Here is a 24,795-nt window from a genome sequence, read left to right on the forward strand (position 1 = left end):
AAACCTGACCCACTTGCATTGCAGAGGAAGCTCATACCTTGCTTGAAGTATTCATGTGTGCATGTCTGTAGTGCTCAAATTTTAAAAAGAACTGCAGAACGTAATTTTGCCAATTGGTATGCGCCAATCCCATCCGCGCTTTGCTAATTCCCATCCCACTTCAAAGTGCTTGCCTCTACAATGCAAATATCAAATGTATGTAAAAGTCAGGGGACTGAGCCAAGTATAACATGGGCAGATGATGCACAAGCATGTCCATTATGTCCTGCCAGGTTGCCCTCGTTATCCTGCTGTTCCTTCTTCATTTTTGCCAATCAGAACAGACTGCCAGGCCTACCCAGTTTGTGAGGAGCAGGGGAATAGTAGAGCAATACATATGGATGACAGGAGACATTGGAGCAAATCATGCAACCTGTGCCAAGGCTTGAAATGGGCAGGTTCCCATTTTTCTTAAAGGATCAGGAAATTACTACAATTTTAGTTGCATGTAAAATGGACTCTGTGATTACCAAGGAATTGTATTATTTCCTTAGATTTTATTAAATCAAAATAGGGAAGCAATACTTTTTTTACCAGCAAGTGTAGTACAATGATGGCACGGAGACTGCTTTGAGGCAGCAGCTACACTTAATTATAGCAGAATCTATGGATTTTATGCAACTAAACATAATGCAAAATCTGGTAAAATTTTAGACACACAGCAGCAGAGAAGAGAGTCACGCAAAAGATTGCCTCTTTAAATTTTATTGATGCCTTGAATACTGTAGACTTACAAAATGTATTATTATTAATTATTATTATTCAACATCAGCGGCTCTTTGCCATGAAGTCTCAAGATGGGTAACAACAATTTAAAAATAAAATATTGAAATAATTTAAAACAAATGATAGTTAAACTAATAGGTCGGGTCTTGAAATACAGACCTCGGGTGTCAAAGACCAGGGTAAATTCAACATAGGACAAAAACTACTTATTAAAGGTAACAGACACACCTCATTGGGAAGGAAATTCCATAGCTTAAGGGCTGACAAAGAGAATGCTCTCTCCTGGAACACCACCACTCAGAACTTGAGGGCAGTGGAACTACCAAGAGTGCATAATGCGTGTATACTCCACTGTCACAGTTAAGCACTATAAAATCCTTCAATGTCCTGCCTGTAGAAGATCGAAATGATGTAAGGGGAGGAAATAAGAATATATAGGTCGCAGACAAGATGTAAGAATATAAACCTTGGATTTCCATCTTCCAGATTTGAGGACTGGAATAACAACTCCATTAGGGTAGTATTTATAGTATGAGAACTATTAAAAAAGGTAAAGGACCCCTGACACTTACGTCCAGTCGCAGATGACTCTGGGGTTGTGGTGCTCATCTTGCTTTACAGGCCGAGGGAGTCGGCATTTGTCCGCAGGCAGTTTTTCTGGGTCATGTGGCCAGCATGACTAAGCTGCTTCTGGCACAACCGAACGCCAAAACCAGAGCAGCGCACGGAAAGGCTGTTTACCTTCCCGCCGAAGCAGTACCTATTTATCTACATGTACCTTTTGGGGGCATGCTTTCGAACTGCTAGGTTGGCAGGAGTATATACTATATTATATACTATATAGTATATACTATAGGTAGTATTACGGTAATTTACTGTTCTACTTGTAAATAACTTCTGCACTGACTGCATCTTATACTGTAATTCTTAATTCATAGCTGTAGTTGTCTCTAACAGCTGGTGAAATAGCTGACTTATACTTTTTTACGAGACAATTACTTATCTTCAATGGATCAGCAGTAGGCCACAACAATTTCCAAAACATATAAATACATAAAATGGGACTTCACTAAATTAATGATATTCAATGTAAGCAAGAGAGAGCATTGCTCAAAGAGCACAGGGGTATTCTGAGAACCAGACAGAGCTGTGTAGGTATATACACATTGATGCATGCAAGAATGGAAGGAAGAGGAAGGTAAGCAAAAGTTTCTCTTTGAACTTTTTACTCAGCACTTGCAACAAGCAGTCGTCATCATTTCCGTAGTGGCACATGGTTGCTGCATAGTAAGTTACAGCCCTAGAGGGCTTCAACTGTAATTAGAGTGACACAAGTGAGACAAAGACAGCCTATAAACAATCTACTTTAGCACAATGATAAGCTCTTAAAGCTCATGTTTTCATTCAAGTGCATTTGTGTAACACATAAAACCAGCATAGATATCAACTAATGAACTTTCAGGGCCTTTGTAGATTTCATTTTAATCCGGGACTTTGGAAACCTGCATGACTCAAATTGCACGGAATATGGCAACTAAAATGTATTCCTTTGCACACAATCCTAAGAATCTGTTTTCATTTTCATGTTGCAAGTCTCTAGCCTACATATTACCTGAGCAGGCCGGGAATATAAAAAAGGGAATGACCATTATTCCTTTAATAGGAATTCCAGTAATCAGAGAAAGGTCCATTTGCTAAGTGCAACCAGCGGCTATTTCTCATGGCAAAATCACATTTTCTTGGCCTTAAAATCCAGCTTCTTCCTTTATACACAGACAAACTGAATAAAACATTCCAAATTCTGGAAGACAAAAATTCCTCACAGAAACCATATGTGACGTTGTACAAATTGTATGAACTGTGCAAAGCTCATTTATTCTACCTATTCCACTTGCAGAACCAAATCCTAGTATGAAAAAATTGGACAAGAGGAGTTTAGAGCTGAGTTGTACAGCCCTGCCGATTAGCTATTTTGCTCCTATAAAGTCTGTTAATACACAGCAGAAACAGAAAACTGAGCTACAGATGTTTCTTATTTCTACTTTGGCACGCAAATGCAATGCATTAGCTCATGCCTTCTATTGCTGGCTCACCTCCCCATCCTCCTAACCAATGCACTCTTCACCTATAGTAACTATTCCTCTTTTACACTCTCTGTTCAACCAAATTATTCCATGTGGGGAGATTTCATTTTTAAAAAACAGCCAGAGAATAGTAGATTTACACTGCTTTATTCTAAGCTGTTTTCATTGGTTTGCAAACAATTTTAATGCTTATAATCAAAATACAGTCCCTCTCATGAGTTATGCAGCAAACACCAAAAAATTTTTTTTAAAAAAAGAGAAATGTAACTAACAACAGTCGAGCCTGCTCTGCATAACGAAAGGACTGCAGAACGTAAGGCAGGGCTTGGCCACACAGTAAAGCAGAGGTGCAGGTCTGTAACAGCCAGGCCTTAGGGTGGAATGACAGGGATATGTGTTGTCATATTCCTGCAACCACTTGGAAACTAAACGTTGTTTGTTGCACAAAAATGCATTTTACATTGTCATTAAAAATAGCATTTCATGCTGCCAAATTTCCAATGATTTTTTTTAAAAAAATTTGCTATACAGCCGTACCTTGGATCCCGAACACCTTGCGACTTGGACATTTTGGCTCTCGAACGCCGCAAACCTAGAAGTGAGTGTTCCGGGTTATGAACATTATTTGGAACCCAAACATCTGACACTGCTTCTGATTGAGTGCAGGAAGCTCCTGCAGCCAATCGGAAGCCACACCTTGGTTGTCAAACGTTTTCGGAAGTCGGACGGACTTCCGGAATGGATTCCTTTCAACAAACAAGGTACGACTGTACCATGAACTTGAAGTAAGAAAGCTGATCTTGGAAATTTTGGTAAGCAGGGGCAGGAAGATGCTTGATTTACTGAGTAATAGGAAGATGTACAGTAGCTAGCAAGATATCCATACAATCAGGGCTGGGTAGGGTCAATACTGCTTCATTAAGTAAGGGAAGGCAGTATCACCAAAGTCACATTGCCATTTCCCTCTCCAACTGCACCCACCCACTGCCAAAGTAATGTGACAAAAACAAGTACATGTGATCCAACCTTCTATGTGTTATGAATAGTTTTTTCAGCAGCTACACTGTGCAATAATATACGAACTGGGCAACAGGGAGTTAAACTGTTATCTGTGTAATATCGTGTAATATTTAAGTAGCCCTTTAAATTAACAGTGAAAGAAAACTTAAGGCAAGAGGGAGAGGATTTATGTACTTATGTACAAGGTAATTATGGGGAAATTCAGCAAAGGACTCTTTGAGATAGCCCTTCATGACTTCACTTGACAAGGTCCTCTAGCCAGTGACAAAAAGGGGAAATGTTTGCACCTTTGTTCATGGGGATGCAGCTGAAGTTTAGACAACCAGTATATGTAAGACACATCAGTTTCCAACAGAAGCAAACACAGCAGTAGTACAATGGGTCAATCAGTGGCCAAGAGGAAGGAAGCTCCATGCTACTAACCGGTGGAGCGATTGCTCCTTCCAGTCATTGCTCAGCATCAGTCTCTTCCTATACATCACACTGCCTAGCCACCGCTGTCAGTTTCCATTGCCTACAGAGGCACACAAAGCTTCCTTTTGGTAAGGAAGAAAGACATGCAGAACAACCCCCGTCTTTCAGTATAACACTAAGCAACTTGCAGAAATGTGGTGTAGAAAGCAAGGTAAGATTGACAAAGATGCACTCCTGATTCCTGCCAGACAAACCCAAAGCTTGAGCACCATGGCCTACTGTGGAGCAGGCGGCAGTAAATAAAAATACTATATGATGTGTACAACTCGAGTTTCATTTTTATTTCAAACCCTTTATTACAGAGCCACATCCCTGCTATTCCAGGCCATATTTCTGATACGATGAAATTGTTTTTATAAAACTATTTTATTGAATCCTTATGTGTTAAGGACAAGTCCCAAGTACCAACATTAGTACTGCAGCCTTCTTTAATTTAATTTTTACTGTCAATTTCAAACATAGGTTTTCCGCAGGTAATATATGAGAACAAGAAGGGTTTTTTCTGCAGGCTGCAATGCTATTTCTGAAGCTACATTAATTTCTATAGAGACTGGTCTCCCTTGTCCACTCATGCTCCCCTATGGGAGAAGCAAAGAAGTTTGATTCCCCCCCCCCCACACACACACTTTATATGTTTATAGGTATTTTATTTATTAAATCTCTTTTCCACACTTCCTCCCAAAGGATCCCAGCTTATATATATAAGCTTAGAAGAGGAAACAAATTGAACTACCTTCATCACTATATTCTTCTGACATCTTTTGCAGAATGGTCACTATTACTCCCATTTTACAAGTAGGAACCTGAAGCTGCAAGACAGTGATTCTCTCAGGGCCACCCTGCTCAGCCATGTACTTAACAGGGAGCTGAACCCTGAAACAAAAATAAAATTTAAAATGTAGTAATCTTGCATGTTCAACAAATGTAAGTATCATTTTCTATTTAGCCCAAGCTTACTTAAAAAAAAACAGAAACCAAAGTGTTTGCAACTACAAGTGTCAGAAAATTCTGTTTAAAATGTATTCTGTTGTCATTCTCAGATCATGTAACAGAAATTTCAGAGTGCATATGTCACTACATAGCAGCCATTCATTTCTCCTCAAACAAATAGATTGAACCAGAAAAGCTGACCCAGTACAGTACCACAAATTAAAAAGCACAGCCTTCCACATCGTGCAGGGGAATCATAGTGTGAAGTTAGGTATACAGTACTGTAAACAAAATGATTCCCCCGCCCCCAACTCTGTAACAATGTTCTTCTGAAGGCTAAGAATGCTTGCTGCTTGGCAACTGGAAGCTTGGAAATAATCAAAGAGCAAATTTCTGTTAAATGTTTCTCACATTCATGGAACAATCCTTTCACCTAAATCTCAACAAAGAAACTATATGCAAGCAGTCCTTGGCCTATTCACCTTCATACAAAGATTGCCCAAAGAGAGATAAAGACACGTTGCATGAACAGACACAACACTTCCTGTAGGCAATTATCGGTAAAAGTTTCAGAAAACTCAATTTATGAAAATCCTAGTCATAAATTACCAATCCCTTTGACTCACTGAAATTCTCATACTTGGACTGCAACCAAGAGAACAGAAACATTTACAGTGACCTAGACACTGTTCAACATCTACTTCTGCATTTCTTCTAGTCCTAATTACAAATATAAGCAGATGCTTATGTGGCCATAATGAATCCAATGTGACTATCCTGTGGCTAGCCAGAAGTTCCTAATCATGGATGCATGAGGACTATTCCTGTAATTGTGCACTAGTTAAGATAAAGGAAAACATACTGAATTGGGCTTAAGTGCAATTTAAAGTTTGTTCTTCAATAGTATGTTTTTATTTTTGTTTCTGAGCAACGAAGCTTCACTTGTTCAAAAAGTAAGCAACAACAAGACAGTACACATTTTGCAAAGTACACGCAGCAGCACCCCAATCCTAGTCACAATTATATGGGGAAAGTTCACAATATTGCCTACAGCTGAGCTCAAACAAACTGTGCAAAAGAGGAGCAGAAGCTTTCAGAGTGGGACTTAGTTGCTCACATAAGTTTTCAGAACACGGAATATAGACCTTTTATAAGAATGAAAATGTTTTCATATGTAAAGTTGTACGGTAAAGGATACCACTGGAATTAACAAATAGCTTGTAAGCTCCTGAAACTCAGGTTACAAACCAAAGATAGGATTCTAAAGTTATGTGGAAGAGGCAGAACAGTTGATACTGGAGACAAGTGTAGAAGCAGCCTTCCTCCTATTATAGCTTATCAGCAACAAATGGGGTTTCTTCAACAATAGCTGTTAAGACATCTGCCACACACATTAAACCATTTTAGGATCTTCAGGACTCCCAAGCAATTACAGAGATTTCTCATCTGCTCAACTGGTTTACTACTGTGCACAGAATATGAAAAATGTGTATATTAAACTTAATATTATCAATGAGTATGCATAAATAAATGCTTAGTCTTGATAGACTCTTAAGAGTAACTTCCATTGCCAAATAAGTGGCATGCAAATGGGAAGAGCATAGTCTTTGTTGGTTCACACTGCATAATGAATGTCCTCTTCATTCATTACTATTTCATAACAATCCTGATTTAAATTTGCAATAAACATTTTAAGAATGCTTGTTTACCTTTTTTATAGTTCTGGATTATGGATTATGAAATCTCTTCATCTGCTCCTTACTGTAACATAACCAACTGAGTGAAGACTGCAATTTCACATAAACTTCAGAAACCACCCATTAATTATAACAGTTAGGTGAGAATAGAGCCAGCTGTATTCTTGTTCCCTCCCTTTATGCTATTCCTTGGTACAAAAGGTGGTGCTTCACGTGAGCCTCCATCTGTTGTGAGATTTATTTTCTCTCTTGCTTGTTCATTATCCAATTGCGCACCCATGCATATTTGTTACAGCATGCCCGAGAGCACAATCCCCAAAAGAAATTAAAAAGGTCAAATGTAAAGGCAGAAAAGCCATCTCACAAAGGGACATCACAGTAACTCCATATTACAATGGAAGTGAAACAAATAGGAAGGTAAGATATAGGAAGAACAGGAAGGGAGCTGCTAACAAAAGGCAGAGGTGCTATATAAGCCTTGAAAATCAAGGTCACACAAACCAAAAAGAGAGAAAAGGCAGTACAGCCTACTGAGTTCATCCCGGAAGGCTCTAGGCATGCCAGTGCCACTACACAGACAATTCAGAAACTCACCATTACTTCCCCTTTCAAGGACACACCCGCATTCTTGGAGGCAAGTACCACCATTGCGTTCTCATCTTCAGGGCTCCAATTACTGTTTATATCCAAACAGATATAAAACTACTTGATCTTTCTCCCCTCCCCACCCCAACCCATCCCACACCTAAAAGGCAAAGAGAGCTTAGGTTATCCTAGCCGGTTCTTCACCTATAGTATGAATTCAACATTTGTTTCATGTTTTAACAAAACCAACCAATTCAGGAGACCCCCCTCAAAGCTCATAATAAGATTGTGATCTCACACTGGTTTAAAATTCAATTGTGACATTGCCTATGAGGCTGATCACTCTCATACCACCTGAGGCTAACATTTAGCAAGAAAACCTACCTTGCTCAGATTTGTCCTATATTAAGAAGACCATGTCTCAGGAAATTATTATTAGACAAGAAATAACAGCCTAAAGCTTGCCTTCAAGTTAGTTAGTGGATCAAGGAACAAAATATCACTCTACTATTAATTATCCAGCTTGGAATCATAGTAAGATGCCTTATACTGAGACAGATGAATTGTCAATATAGCTCAATGTGGTCTATATTAACTAATAGCTGCTGTCTGAAGTTTCAGACTGGGGACATTCACAGGAATACCTGAAGAGGCCAGGGACTGAATATGTGCAAAGCAAAATTCCACTACTAAAGTATGGCCCTTCTTCAAGATTCCCCGCTAAAGTTTTGAAAGCCAAAAAGCACAAAAACATGTATAGTACTTGGCTGCATTTTCTAAATTATCAAGCATGCTACAATTGTTGCACTGTGCATATTCAGGTATTAATGGCTTTGCAGTAGCTTTTCCTGACGTTGCCCTCCCAATATTTTGGAATAAAAATCCCAATAAGTGCACCAGCATGGCCAATGGTCAGGGATGATGAGAGTTGCAGCCCAGCAATATCTAGGGCAGGCATGGGCAAACTCCGGTCCTCCGGACTACAATGGGACTATAATTCCCATCATCCCTAGCTAACAGGACCAGTGGTCAGGGATGATGGGAATTATAGTCCCATTGTAGTCCAGAGGGCTGGAGTTTGCCTATGCCTGATGGGGGGGGGTGCCATTCTGGGGAATGCTACTTTGCGGGGTATTTTTATTTGAGGCCTCCTTGCTATGCACATCAAAGCTTGACTTTATGGTCTCCTTACACTCAGACGTTGGACTCTATTCATACACCCATGGGGCTGCACACCAATTTACATGCCACAGATATGTGGCACTTTCTCTAATGCCATTGTGAAAAATAGCTCTTACTTCACACATCACATGACTTGCATGGTAGAGGGGAACTCACTGAGCGCCTGGAGAAAATGTAGGTTATAAATGTAAAAGTAAAAACAAAACACTAATCAGCAGTCCAGCCTTGTTGTGAGGAGACTGCCCGGACATCAGGATTTTTGGTTTGTCTTCACAAAACCAAATGCCATTGGGAATTTGTGTTGGAGTGAGAAAGAGACCATGGAGTATTCTATTATTATTTTTATTATTATTATTATTATTATTATTAATAATAATAATAATACATCCATTAAAAGGATCACAAAAAGAAAAAGAAGAGTTTGGATTTGATATCCTGCCTTTCACTTTTAAGGAGTCTCAAAGTGGCTAACAATTTCCTTTCCCTTCCTCCCCGACAACAAACACTCTGTGAGGTGAGTGAGGCTGAAAGACTTCAGAGAAGTGTGACTAGCCCAAGGCCACCCAGCAGCTGCATGTGGAGGAGCGGAGACACGAACCTGGTTCACCAGATTACGAGTCTATCGTTCGTAACCACTACTACACCATGCAGGACATTACTGTGGGGCATGAGGGCTGCTCATGTTTACCACTTTTTTATTTTTTAAAAACTGCATATTGCTCTAGAGAAGACAGATTTAATGAAGTTTGTTTTGAAATATCACAAAATAGCACAAGCAGGAAGGGGTTGTGTCATTCATTATTATTTAGTAACATCCAGTGGGACTGGTGAGTGCTATGCAACCACATGCCATGCACAAATTGTATGAACAATGCATGTTCTGGAACTACATTTTCTAAGTAACCAAACATGAAGGTTTCAGATGCTAGGAAAAAGAGAAGTCTCAGCAAAAGAAGCCATTCAGCCTCAAAAACAGACATTTGAATCTCCTTCAGAATTTGGTTAACAACTAGCTATCCTACAAACAAAAAACAAAAACACCACCTGGGTCTGAAATTACCCATGAATGCTCTTTGCCTCAATTAATTATATAATGCTTCACAGTCATTTTGTTTTATTGAGGATAGTCCCATAATAGAGAGGCAGATAGATATAAAATGAAGCAATATGAATGTTTGGGTCCATAAATAGCTTATTATTATCAATCTTATCTTCACAAGTGCCACACCTGAAACAGCTGTTTAAAATATTTATTCTTGATCACCTACACATTCAGATAAACAAGTGCAATACTCTGTGGTCTTCTTATAAAGTTTCTGTACAAAGTCATTATGAGTGAGGGGGATTCTGCATCCCAGAACAGCCTCTTATTCATGCAAAGAGTAACCTGCACAATGAAACCTCTTGCTGGATTAGAGCTATCAATTAATCCATGTTCTCTACGGAACTTTGCACATGATTTATTTAAATAATTAGAATTCACATTTACTTTGCAACCCAACTGTCCTGATAAAAATATTGAATAATGAATAATTGTAGTGTTCTTGTGAGGAACTATTCACCACAAGAACAATCAAAAATATTCACCATGGATATGACTTTATTACCAAACTATTGTGCAATCAGAACTAATCTCATATTGGGTCAGATAATGGTTCCATTCAGAGGCTTCAACCAATCAAACTACAGTATCAAAGTCAATAATGGTACATTCAAAAGCAGCCCTAATATTCTAGCACTTGGCAGGCATAATCGCTGCTTCAAGTGGATGGTATAGATTTTAGTAAACATACTAAACTGAAATGAAAAAAACATAATGGTACAAAGATTTCCAGGTTTGACAATAAGGGTGTCACATTTTGTCCAGCAGCAGGATACTATTATAACCAGCAACATTCTTTTAAATCAATCTATTTTATTATTCACTTCTGTATTAGCCTAGCAAACTAAGTATACAAACAAATTGATGTAACAGTAGGACATGCTGGGAAGCACCTGTCAATTCTTAATCACATGTGTGCATTTCTCACAAGCTTCTATCCTTTTACTTTCAGGAAGATCTGCTGGTTGTTCTGAAAGACTTGGAAGTTGTTTATTTTCCCCACTTGTTTTTCTATGCATTTTCTTATAGAAATGGGTAACTGTTGTTGTTTTTGGACAGTGGGTTCACCCCTCACCCACTCTCCTTAGTAATACTGTATAACACGTGAAAAGCCATAAAAAATACTTACAGTATGGCAGGTGTGTTCTTTTTAGATATTACAACCCTATTGTTTAAAGCACATACTATTGCTTCATTTTACCATAGATACAGTGCAAGCGAACAATATTTTAAAAGCGAAGCATACTTTGCAAATGTGTGTATGATGCAAATAAATTTAAAGCTAATTGTAAAAATTTAAAAAATGCCCTCAAGCTCTGTAGTAAAGCACATTCATTACAGGCAAAAGGTCTCGGGTTCAGTCACTGGCATCTCCAAACATGGTTGGCAAAGACCCCTGTCTAAAACCCTGGAGAGCCTAGCCTTGCCAGTTAGTGTCAACAATAATGAGCAAGATGGACCAAAGCACTGACATGCTGTAAGGTAGATTCCTATTTTCCTTTCACTTTACAGCAAACAGAATACACACAGAACTGAATAGGCAGCTGTAAGTCTTGTACCAACAGTGCCCAGGGGTGGGGTGGGGGGAATCAGTGCTGTGTTTATCCTAGACTAGGAGAATAAGGTAGAGATATCTTCTAGCGAACCAGCAGGGTTGGTTCATACTTGAGTCATATACAATTATTTTAGTAAACCAGTCACAAATTCTGGATTTGTTTCTGGAACTGCCAATTTTAATCATTGCTTCAATTTCTGGATGGATTAAGGAATAGGAAATTATTTATGTACAGCAAGCCCTGATCATTAATTAAAAAGTTAGCAAATGAACGGTATGCACAGTAAACAACAGAATCTGCACAGTCTACTTAATAGTTCTCCCCCAGAACAGCTGACAACTTAAAGCTATAAGCCACTCCTCACATGTAACAAACAGTTCAGTAATTCATAGTGTTACCAAAGAATGGTAATTTATTCTAAAGTGCTGTGCAGACAAGTACAGTTTGTTCTCATGCACTGCAAGAGAACTACAGTATTCAGTACAGTATCAGTAACAGGAGCTGATGACTAAAACACTACCTAGTTTGGGGCCATCAGTGCAAGAATATTCAACCTAATCCTATCTTGCATGGTTTAATTATAGAGATAACTGTATGGCTTAATTAATTTATCAAGGACATGCGAGCTACACAGGCCCAACTGAATTCCACCCGTTTTAACCTACCCATTTCAACAGCAGCATCACATTGGAAGCCTCGACAGAGATGTATCCGGTTTTAACAGCACTACTGAGCTTTAAAGCTTTCCTTCCAAAATAAAGCCCTAACCCTGAGTTATCACTACTTCCCGGAAGCAGAGCATACAGTGTCTCTCTGAGGAAACTGGGCTCCATGACTGGGAGACGAGACAAGCACACATTTATTGCAGGGCCATGTGCAAAACCGGGCAGCACTAGGGTCTTCTCCCCACCCCCCGTATCTGGGAACTTCCAAAGAAAAAAGCAAGTGTGGTGATTTTGTTTAGTTTGTTTCCCGCAGGGGGTTGCTTTTCTTTTCCTCTTTGGATTAAGCCGCGTTCACCAATCCTGCCAGGTTTAAGGGTGATTAGCGGAGAAAGCGCTAAATATAGCCGCGTAGTAACTAATTGCATTGCTTTCCCCGGCTTTAATGGCTCCCTGAAGCGGCGGCGGCGCCCCGCTTCCTTTCCCACCCAGGCTGGGCTGCAATCTGCATCGCCGGGCGGGCGGATTTGTTGCAGTGACCTTCTTCTTCTTCCTCCGCTCCTCTCTCCGCAACTCTGCCCGACACCCGCCCCTTCTCCTCCTCCCAAATCACGAAACCAGATGGCGACGCGCGTTAACGAACATCTGAAGCAACTGTAGGGAAAGGGGAAGAAGCCAGGCACAAACTGAGGAGAGAAGAGACCCTCACCGAGAGCGCCAAAACCGAGGGGAGAAATCTGGCCTGGAAACTGAAACAAGCGAGTGGGGCGGGGAGAGAGAGGGACAGGCTTTGTGGAGGCGCTACACAACCCAAACCCGGTTCGCGTTCACACGTTTGCTGCCCGAAGAGATGGGACCGGCCTCCCCCCGACGCTACCTGCTCTGTAGTCGCCGTTTTGGCCCAACTCGGAGAGGAGCCTCCCCCACATGGCGGGGCCTCCGCGGGCGGAGAGAGGGCCGTCGAGGAGGAGAAGCTCCGGGGGTCCGCACGGAGACCCGCGCCCGCGCGCGGCCTGGACGGCAGAGGCTGGAAGGGGCAGCTGCTGCTGGTCGCTCATTGTCGGCCCGCCGCCGCCGCTGCTCCTGCCCTTCGCGCTTGGCAGCCCGCCTCTGGCCTGCGAGGACCCGAGGCCATGGTTGCTGCCGGCCAGTTCCTTCGCAGGACTAGCAGCGGAAAGGACAAAACTCGCCTCCTTCCTTCTCTGCTGCTGCTGCTGCTGCTGCTGCTGCTGCCCACACACTGCAGCTTCCCGTCTCTTTTCTTCCTCCGCCTCCTGCTGCTGCTGCTGCTGCTCGGTGCCGGGCGGGGACAGAGGCGGGAACTCAGCAGATGCTGCCGCTACTCTCTGAAGAGAGGGGAGTTGGCAGCAGAAGCGGGAGGAGGCGGCAGGCAGCACGGAGCCCGCCAGGGGTAACTGGAGAAGCGGGAGAGGAGGGAGGGGAGAGGGCTGTTTCTTGGAAAGTAGCAGGAGGCAGCCCGGGAACGTGGATCCGGGAGCACATGCGATAGGGCTTCTGAGCACGTGCAGAGGGCCGGACCCCGTGCGTCTGAGATCATTAGGAGGAGAGAAAGAAAACAAGTTCCAGGTCAACAGAGAGGCTTGATAGCATGGTCACCAACGGGTGAACTTTGTAACGATAGCGTGGTCCCACTCAGAAGGCAGTTTTGAGTACAATAACACACTGGTTGTTGAGTTGAGCTAGTTCAACCACAATGGGTAAAAGGGAAGAAGTAATCTTTCTGGTTTGGTTAATACTGGACGAAACCCTATTGGAGATACTTTACACAGGGCATGATAAGGCATGGAGGCTGCCAAGAAATGAAAAGAACGTAAGCACTTAAATACTTAACCTGGATAGCTCAGTTGGTTAGAACATGGTGCTGATAATGCCAAGGTTGCAGGTTTGATCCCCGCATGGGGCAGCTGCATATTCCTGCATTGCAGGGGGCTGACCAGGTGATCCTCAGTGTCCTTTCCAACAATTCTATGATATGGTGGTAATGGCTGTATCTGAAGGCCTTTTGTTCAGAAAGATCACATGGCACAGTGGTGCCCCGCAAGATGAATGCCTCGCAAGATGGAAAACCCGCTAGACGAAAGGGTTTTCCGTTTTTGAGCTGCTTCGCAAGACGATTTTCCCTATGGGCTTGCTTCGCAAGACGAAAACGTCTTGCAAGTTTTCGCCCCCCCCCTTTTTCTAAGCCGCTAATAGCCTTTTAGCCGCTAAGCCTTTAATAGCCGCTAATCCGCTAATAGCGCTAAGCCGCTAATAGGGTTGCTTCGCAAGACGAAAAAACCGCTAGACGAGACTCGCGGAACGGATTATTTTTGTCTTGCGAGGCACCACTGCACTTCCTTGTGCAAATGCAGTATCTAGCTGTAGCTCTGTAGCTGTAGCAATGTGGTGCTCTTCGATGTGATGATGTGGATTGCAGCGCCCTTCAATCCCCACTAGCATGGCCAACAAGAGAGATGGGCACCGCAGTACACACTAAATGGAGGGTGTCATGAAGTCTATCCCTGCCCAATGTGATTAAATAATTGGGGTTTTTTTGTCGAGGGGGGGGGCTGGAATTGAGCCAAAAATCCACCTATATCTGTAATCCATAAAGTTGTGGTCATTTCTAATCCAGTCATGGTCTGCTTGAGTTGATTAATTACATCTTACATTTAGCAACTGCCTGGAGTGGGGGTGTGGCACTGCGACTGGGCCCACAATAAACTAACTTTGTGTTGAGTTCCCCCATCTTTCTTCCAGAAAGAAAGCACAAGTCACAAGGATAATATGAGAATCAGGCCACAAATGGCTTCCCACAGAGGTGGATTTAGGGCAACACAACTGATTTCCTCACACTGGGCGCCAAGCTGAGGGGGTCACCACACAGCATCACATCTATGACATAGTGCACATGCAGAATGGAAGGCAAGAGGCAGGGGGGCACCAAATTTTGGCCTCTCAAAGGGTGCCACTGAAATTCGAAAGACCAAAGTCCACCCCTGCTTCCCTCATAGATAGGCTCCCTCACCACACAGTTTGTCTTTTCTGCAAATTACAAGTAAAGCTGTCCTTATACAAGTAGTTTCTACTTGTTTTACATCTTTGTCTCAGGACTTTAACTCAATTTTAACCTCTCTTGGATTCGTAAACATATTAATAGAGATCAGTGCACCAAATATAAGACAATATACCGTATTTTTCGCCCTATAGGACGCACTTTTTCCTCTCCAAAAATGAAGGGGAAATGTGTGTGCATCCTATGGGGTGAATGCAGGCTTTCACTGAAGCCTGGAGAGCGAGAGGGGTTGGTGCGCACCGACCCCTCTCGCTCTCCAGGCTTCAGGAAGCTCTCCGCAAGTGGTGGGAGAGCTGCCCGAAGTCGCGCAGCTCTCCCACCGCTTTGCGGAGAGCTGCCTGGACCCAGAAGCCTGGGGAGCACTGCACAGCGCGCCCCGGGCTTTGTGCAGATATCGGGCAGCTCCACAAGCTCGGGGGACAGCAGGGAGGCGCAGCGCGCCATCCCGCTGTTCCCCGTCCTGGTTTGGATTCCCCGACCTGGTTTTGGGGGGAAAATAAAGGGGGGAAATTCCTTTATTCCCCCCCCCCAAAAAAACTAGGTGAGTCCTATAGGCCGGTGCGCCCTATGGGGCGAAAAATACAGTATATGGTTTCTAGACTATGCTAGACCTGTTTCAGGTCTATGCTAGACCTGTCTAGATACATACAAAGTTTGGTATTTGCCCAAAGCAGGAACATTGATAAATACTAGATATACACCTCTCTCAAAAAAAGTTAGTCAACCTATTAATCACCAGCACACCTGCAGACATATATAATTTGTAAAGTACAAGCTACATTTACTGTGGATTTCTGTGTTCTTAATACACACCACATAGAAGCATGATTATGTTGAAGTTGAGAGACCAACTGCTGAAATCGTGTGGTATAATATATGATGCAATGACAATTAATCACTCTCATATTGTCAGCTTATGGTGGTTTTTTTCTTAAGCATATTAAGTCTGAGAGATTTTATTAACAAGCTATCATTCAAGACAGAAAAGGAGTATTCTTACAAAATCTGTAAGAAACAAGAACATCAGTTATGTAAGACTCAGTCCCCCCCCCCCACTTGGGGTAAGCGTAAAAATACAATTTTCAGACATAACATTGCAGATTATTTGCATTTTGTGTATCTTGAGTACAAGAGTATATGCCTTGATACATTTTGTGCATCTTGTGCATCTTCAGGTGTTCTAGACAAGTGTGCACTAGTGGAAAATATACCATCACTGTAGCTGCTATGTGCATACACAATCCCCCCTCACCTTTCATTCTCTAGCTTGACTATAATAAACAGATTGAAAGCTTTCATATTTCAACTATACAGAGTTCTTCACTATGTCTAAACTCAGTAAACATTTTCATCTAATTTAAACTATGATTTGTTCAAACAACTCAGAATCAAACTGGTTTATGAGCTACCTTATTAACAAAACAGACTAACCAGAGTTCACCCTAATTTGTATATAACAATTTAGAAGCAAATGCTTCCAGTTGCTGCTTGTGCATTTAATGCTGAACCATAGTTTTCTGTTATGTCCAAAAAGGATTCATAACTTACTGAAAGGTGGCGTTTGAGTCTGTAGCAATGAAAACAACATAATGTATTACTTTTTAAAAGTTGCAGATTTATTCTGATATGATGAATTTTCATCAGTTGATGTGTGTATGTAAAGGAAGAAGGTGTAAACTTCAGTAAAATGTTAGTTAAATGGAAAAAGCAAGTCTGTGAGAGGCTTGTAAAGTGACCATTCCCTACAATAGTAACTGATGATAACATAATCATATGATATCTGTAATGGGACAGGAAATCATTTTCTTGATTCAAGACAAAACATAAACATCTTGATAAGTTCTAATTCAATAATTTCACAATGGAGTTTTCCTTTGAAATTCCTTTGTTGGCAAATGGCATTATAGAAATTGGCCCTTATCTTGATTTGTCATTCTCTTCTGTTTCACAAGTGTCTGATAAACACTGCATTGAGTTACAGCTTCTCCAAGACTGATGCACTCTTGGTAAACAGTGTGCAACATTTATAGTTTGAAATTCCATTTATAAATCCTGCAGTCTTCTTAAAGCAACTGCAGAATAAACAAACTGAATAGCAGCAAGCGTATCAGTCCCTAGACAAGTTTAATTGGGATACAACCAATGGAAGGCAACTGACCCAGAAAAGCAAAATTATAGAATTCTGTATGCTTTGCTGCACTCTGGATTTGACTGAGCAGAGGGAACAGTTCACGCCATTGACACAAACACAAAATTGTTAATTATGTATTGTCCTTGATTGTGAGCAGAAATTAAATTTACCCCATGGTATGTTAATTTAAAATACAGTCATGCCATGGTTATAGAACCGAGGCTTCATTATCTCCTGTTTCTTAAGCCACACACAATAAATCTAACTGGAAAACAACAACAACAAAATTATTAGAAATATGCTTTACAGTTCTTCACAAGATCAAAATATTGAAAAGTAATGGAAGTGAATAGAGAATAGATATGTTCAAGGACATAACATAATCTCCCCCCCCCCCAAGTCTGCTGCACTTACTCTTGATCTGCTTCAGGATGCAAAACTTTTTGTTTAAGCAAACTATTTGGGGTGAGCAGGGGATTTAATAGCTGTCTTTTAAATGGCTGTGTTATACTGTATTTCTATATTGCTTTCATATGTAATAAATAAGTCAATTCCAGCCTAACATAAAGCCAAGGAAGTGGGTAGCTCTTGTATCAGGAGGAAGGATGGGTAAGAATAGCAGAAATAACAGAGTCACGTTAGGCCTAAGCAAGTGAAGCAGAGTCAAATATTGCATATTCAGTATTTTGAATATAATACATAAATAAAATCTGGTGATATCTAACCATGAAATTAAAAAAATTAAAATGGTAACTGGATGTTGTCAATCATGAAAAAGTCTAGTTTAGCCAAAAGTTCCATAATCTCTTTGATCTTCTGAGATGATTGTGAACTAAAGGATCCAAGTTTGGATCTGCACTGCAGGTGTTTCTTGGTTAACATACATTTTTGTCTTGCTCTGTACTATCTTGGAGCAAACGATCATGTCAATTATATTCTGTAGTTATCTCAGGAATGCAGAGGTGGATGGAATTCAAAATTCACTGCATTGTTCGTGGGAGGCTTGAAACCGTCTTTTAATATCACATTTGTTGCAAAGTTAAGCAGAAAATGTGTGAAGTGTCTATAGCTCAGATACTAAGCTAACCGATCCAAAGAAACTGCACAACCAAGTTTCCTATTGCAAAATCATTGTAGGAGAAATAAGGTGTGCATCTCCCCTTTCAAGCTTTAGGAGTTCATGTATTTTGCAGAGCTTGCAAAGGGCCACATTCGAAGCCAGCACATGGCTCCTGCCAGCACATTAGGTCCCCCACCTTTCCTCCCCCCATGTGCCACTGCAACTCCCCCAAATCTGTCCTGGAGGGTCAGGAGAGCCCATGCTCTCCCTGAACAGGCCTGGAGGCAAGGCTGGAATATAATTCTGCCAGGCAATCGGAAATACCTGCATTGAAGTAGTGGTCTCCTTAGCACTACAGTGAATATAACCCTAAATTACCCTTCAAACCCAGCTTAATATATTGCACCATTATTGAAGCAAATCAACTAAAATGGAGTGTTATTCCTAGAAAAAAATATTATTTACAGTTGCTGCTAATTTGCATATGTTAAGACACATATATTATGCCAGGTCAGCATATTTCTTCACCTAACCAAATATGATCTAATAATAAGCCTTCTGATATGAAATTTACTGAAGTTAAGAATTGGCCCCAAGGATACTGCTGGACCAGGCAGCTGCAAGAGAGACATTAAAGGCAGAAGAAACAGGATCAAGCATACAGTGGTGCCCCGCAAGACGAATGCTTTGCAAGACGGAAAACTCGCTAGACATTTTGGAGGTGCTTCGCAAAACGAATCTCCTATGGGCTTGCTTCGCAAGACAAAAATGTCTTGCGAGTTCCTGCGGGTTTTTTTCCCTTCCCCCCCTTTTTCTAAGCCGCTAAGCCGCTTATCAGCTGATCCGATAAGCCGCTAAAAGCCGCTAATAGCGCTAATCCGTCAATGGGCTTGCTTCGCAAGACGAATAAACCGCTAGACGAAGAGAATCACAGAACGGATTCTTTTCGTCTTGCGAGGCACCACTGTATTTGGACTGTAGGAAACGAAACTGCACTGATTTTCTTGCAGGTCACCAAGAAAATGTACAGGACCAGCGTTGACCTGAACAGGAAGCAGGAGATAAGAGTGGCAAATCATGACTTAAAATGTGTTTTTTAATATTCATGACTGCTTTTAGTGAGGTAGTGTAAAAGGTAGGAGCCTCTATTTTTATTGGGATGGCCAGTTGAACAAATTGTATTATAAGTGAAATTGTTTCACTGTTGTGTATAAAACACTTGTTTGACAGCAGTTCCATTTGCAAAACCATTTGTGTGCATGTAGCTCTGGGGACATTAGTTAAAACATCACAAACCCCTCTTTTTGCTCTTTGCATTGCTGCGATTTAAGGAGAACCATATGGGGAGCTAGCTTATACACACATTTTGCCACATGGAGTTGTTTTCAAGCAGCTGCCACACTTGAGAGAGCTTGCAAGTATCAAATAGATCAATGACCCCCCCCCCCTCCCGAGGAAGCAGAGATGCATGATTTTACTGCTTCTTAATCCTTCCATTCTTCTTCCTCCTCTAGACCTGGGCTCCTCTCATGCTTGGCTTCTGAGTCCTTGGTTGTGCTGAGCTAGTAGCTCCCCTGGTTGGGTCAGTGGAATGGTAGTGCTAGCTTGATAGATAAATATGTGCACTTACTTCATATTACATATCACCAGTGCTTTTTTTCTGGGGGGATACAGGGGTACGCATACCACTAAACATTTTGTGAGGGATATGCCACGTGTGTTCATTAGCATAGCAGGACAGTATCCTAGTTATCAGTTTGTTCTATGTTTTATTGCAGGTACATCAAGTGGTCTTCAGTTATCTAGACTTTAATATGTTTTGATAGGTTTGTTACATGGCATACTGTGTTATTTTTCTTACATCTTTATTGACATGCTGCTGTCTCCTGTTCCATTTGCTATGGCTGCTATATTTATTCTTATGAGGCCTAAAAGTAGCCAAGAGGAACTTTTTTGGGGCACTCAGTCATGTGGATTTTGGAATAGCACAGAAGGGGTGGCTATATATGTTTTGGAAGTGCTAAAAGGGATCCAACTTCTCTTTCTCACACACTACTCCTAAGCATATTACCTGGAAGTGAATCATGACTGGTTGCAGTCAGCCTTATTGCCAAATAAACTCTGTGTGTGTGTGTCATAGTATATATAGAGAGAGAGAAGGGGAGAGAGTTTAAATCAAGTTTTCAATAATCTTTGGCTATGAACTTCATATACAGTGGTACCTCAGTTTAAGAATAGCCCTGTTTATGAACTATTCGGTTTATGAACTCCACAAAACCGGAAGTAGTGTCCCGGTTTGCGAACTTTACCTCGGTCTAAGAATGGAAGCCGAACGATGGAATGGCACTGGCGGCAGGAGGCTTCATTAGGGAAAGCATGCCTTGGTTTAAGAACGGTTTTGGTTTAAGAACAGATTTCCGGAACAGATTAAGTTCGTAAATTGAGGTACCACTGTATTGCAACAAGCTGCTAGCTGCATGAACAAAAAAAAAGGGGGGGGGAGTATTTGATCAGGCAGGAACTGCTCCTTCTTTTTTCCTTTCTTCACTTAGTAATCTGCTCAGCAGGGAAGATAAGGACAGGCCTCTATGCAAGCTGATAACCACCACCAGAGATAAGCTGCAGAAATTCCATCCTCCCACTCTCTCAATTATAATATCGGCAAGGCTAATATAAATTAAGCTCCCCTGGTTTCCACCTCTAGAAAGTCTATGTATTGCTTATTCAACCACCTTCAGATGAAAACGGGTTGTTACTTGTTAAAGCTGATTTGACAGTAGAGAGCAGTCAAAGTGCACTTAAGCAGTACAGAGTGTAAGCCAATGCACATCTACTCGGGAGTAAGTCCCACTAAGCTCAATGGGAATTACTTCCAACTGTGTGTAGGATTGCATATGGCTGACAAATTATGAAGCCGAAATAAATCTGCAGGTTCTATGATTATTAGCAAAAGTTCCTTTCAGATGTTTCAGTGTTTTTGCTGGCATATATGGCAGATGTATAGAAGTATGTTTATGTCCTGTGTATGTTTATTCAGAAGTAAGCTCACCTGAGTAACTGAGTAGCTTACTTCTGAGTTGACACGTAAAGGATTACGTTATTAGAAACCGTAATGGTATTGTTCATAATCCAGCAAAATTCAGTTGTGATGTACTAGTGAAATCATTAAGGCAGGTTAGTCACAGCTAAAACTTACTCCACTACTGTTACTTATTCTTCGTTATAATGGTTGAATTCTGCCAATTCACCTATTCCAGCTGCGGTCTAATTTTATGCATACCTATATGGTATGCATAAAATCCCACTGAGTTCAATGTGGTCTACTCCCAAGTAAATGTGCCTAGAATTGCAGCAGTTTCTGCTTGCTAGAAAATAATACCCTGCTCCCCTGGGAAGAGGAGAAGGGTACGTGATGTACCACCATAGGAATGACAACTCCCACTAGTCAGCTCATAATGCAATGTTGACATATAACCTGAGAAGATTGCTTATTATAACAGAGTAAGTGCTTCCAAAGCTGTTCAAATGGCCTTATATTTCAAAAAGTTGAAGGAGGAAACAAGAATGACATGACAAGGATTGCATCATAATAGAGCCTAGCTCTAGAATATTTCCAGCTAGCTAGCTAAGTAATAAAGAGGGTAAATGGAGGTTTAACATAACAGATGACTGTAATGTTTTTGCTTAAGAACACTTTCAGATACACACACACACACACACACACACACACACACACACACACACCCAGGATAATCAAAAGATTAAAAAAACATATCACAAATACATTGGTTTTGGTATTTATGTCTTTTGCAATTCCAGTGGAATTGCTGTTGGTTCTGTCTATGTGATGAGAGACTAGGAAACACTTATCGACAGGGAGTCAATTGTATCTGAGTTCTAGTTACTGCTTGGAGTCAGACCTGGGAACAGGAACCAAATCCTTGGTATCACATGGTACATGTTGACATCGCAGCAGTCATACTTAAGGTGGAACCAGCCACATCACTGTTAAAGCAGAGAAACAAGAGAAAGCATTGCTTTCATGTTTCTCTGGCTAACCGCAGGGATTTTAAAAAGATCCAAAAATAGTGCTCATATCCTTCTAATCTCAAAGGAGGCTGGGCACAGTGCCACTGTAGTTTATTATGATCCGCTCCCAAACCAACCAAGAGTTGTTCTTAAAAATTAAGCTATTACGGCATAAGCTTTCATGGACAAGTCCACTTCATCAGATGCATGCAGTATAATCCTCAATTGCAGCTATACAGTATATTCACAATGGGGATGGGTGGGTGGAGGAATTGTAAGCAGATAAGAGAGAAATTAAATCCCAAAAATTACAGAGACTATTCTATAAGAGCTAAAATGTATGCAAAACAAGCACAGTGAAGCTTTACAACAACAGTAATAGGTGATAGGAAACAGCTTGGTAATGTTGCATTAATTAACCCAGTGTAATGGGATGGGAAACCATAGACCCAAATGAATAGAATCAAACTTCTTAGAAAATTGCTATTCAGCAGTTTCACATTGGAGTCTCTCTTTGTAATTCTGAGTCTTTATCGAATTTTGACAAACCATACACTATTAACTTCCCGAGTCTTCTGAGTGTCCATCTCCCCCAAACATATAAACATCCCTGGGTCTCCAGACCAATTCCTACACTGCTGTAATAAGAGCAACCCAGAAATGAAAGAAACATTCCTTGCACGAGCGTACAGGAGGAAAACAGGGAGCATATTAGTCTGCAGCAGGGCTCCCATTTTCATAACCATGGCTTGGAGGATTATTTGAGCAGAGCTCATATAGTCTATTATCTAAGAGAACTGTAGTCAGTGAAACTTCTTATCACTTGTTGAAATGTGAGTTTTGAAATAAATTATTTAACTGTAACTCTGGTATATTTTTAACAGATCTGAGGCAGGTCTGGGAAGTTGCTAAGTGTTTTATTTCAGCCAGCTCCACAAACTGGCTATCCCTTCCTGATAACATCATCTGTCTCTATTCCTGGACAGAAGGTTAGCCCTTTCTACTTTGAAGGTACAGTGGTACCTTGGTTCTCAAATGCCAAAAACCCAGAAGTAAGTGTTCCGGTTTTCAAATGTTTTTCAGAAGTCAAACGCCTGATGCGGCTGTCGGCTATTGTTTCCAGGGCGCCTGCACCAATCAGAAGCTGCGCCTTGGTTTTTGAACATTTCAGAAGTCAAATGGACTTCCAGAACAGATTAAGTTTGGTGCTTTTGTTTTTGCTATTTATTTTGCATTTTTGTTTTTGAGGCTTTTTCAGTTAATTTGTTTTTGTGACTCTGTCGAACCCAGTTCAGCTAATGATTGATTGATTGTGTGACTGCGGAAATGGATAAAAGCCCCCCCCCCATCCAAACAGTGACTATCATCAGTGCAGGTAAGAAAACAATTTAATTTTAATTTTTATCATCTACAATACTGTCTTATTTATTTTATAGTACAGTACATTGATTATTGCTTTCATTTTATGGGTCAATGGTCTCGTTAGATAGTAGAATTCATGTTACATTGCTGTTTTAGGGGTTGTTTTTAAAAGTCTGGAATGGATTAATCCGTTTTGCATTACTTTCTATGGGAAAGTGTGCCTTGGTTTTGGAACGCTTTGGTTTTGGAACGGACTTCCAGAACAGATTAAGTTTGAGAACCAAGGTACCACTGTATTTCAAACAACAACAAAAACCTCTTGCTGCAGTTTCTGCAGATTGAAATCACAAATCAAGCAATATAAGCCAAACTGTAGCAAACAGTGGTAGGTTTAAGTCAAATTCATGCAATGGGAATCAGAAAGATAACAACTGGCTTGTTTGAAAACTCAGCTGTCCCTTTCTTTCAAAAATGCTTCTTGATTTCTCCACGCTTTGCAGTTTCCCTACCAGCTTTCACCCTTTAAAACACAAATTATTTTGGTCACAATAAACAGAGATGCAGATCTACTGAAAGCACAACAGCTGACTCTCATCATCACTGGCAACAGCATGTATTTCTCAGAAAGAGGAGAAACAATGATTAAAGCAAAAGGACTCTGATTCAACAGTCCAATTTCCCTCTTTGGCCCCTGCTCTTTCCCCCTTCTATACGTAATGTATGTTTGATCCCCTTCCTTCCATGCAATTAATTGCAGGTTTTGAAATAAGGAACAATAGAAAACAGCTGTGAAATACACTGGAGGTTTCTTTTTGGGTATTATTACTATAATGGCACCTACTTTCATTACTGCACTCCAGGATCTAATCGGCACTGAGTGCACTATAAACCCATTTCCAGACATTTACAACTCCAGCTGCGCAAAGTCTCCCTGGACCAAAACTTCCAACACAGCAAATCTCGGCCTGGAAATATATTATTTATTTATCACTCAGAAAGGACCCGTGGGCCACCATCGATTAGGCCTTGGAGGCTTATGACGGGAGGCCCATATGGAAAGAAGCCATTTTTCTTCTTCTC

General features: G+C 41.0%; 1 protein-coding gene across 6 annotated transcripts in view; it reads right to left on the reverse strand.

The window, feature by feature from the left end:
- The window catches only part of CEP85L (centrosomal protein 85L), a 131,304-nt gene that overhangs the window by 84,556 nt on the left and 21,953 nt on the right, over positions 1-24,795 (reverse strand). For 2 of the 6 annotated variants that reach the window (XM_083497768.1, XM_083497767.1), the window contains exon 2: positions 12,935-13,605. In XM_083497768.1, the coding sequence (XP_083353894.1) occupies positions 12,935-13,605 (671 nt within the window). Of the gene's footprint in view, positions 1-5,076; positions 5,217-7,564; positions 7,798-12,934; positions 13,606-24,795 lie in introns of those variants that run through there. The other 4 variants (XM_083497770.1, XM_083497772.1, XM_083497769.1 and 1 more) reach the window with 4 other exon arrangements.

Source organism: Podarcis liolepis (assembly GCF_965112155.1).
Source record: "Podarcis liolepis genome assembly, chromosome: 3".
Classification (NCBI taxonomy): Eukaryota; Metazoa; Chordata; class Lepidosauria; order Squamata; family Lacertidae; genus Podarcis; species Podarcis liolepis.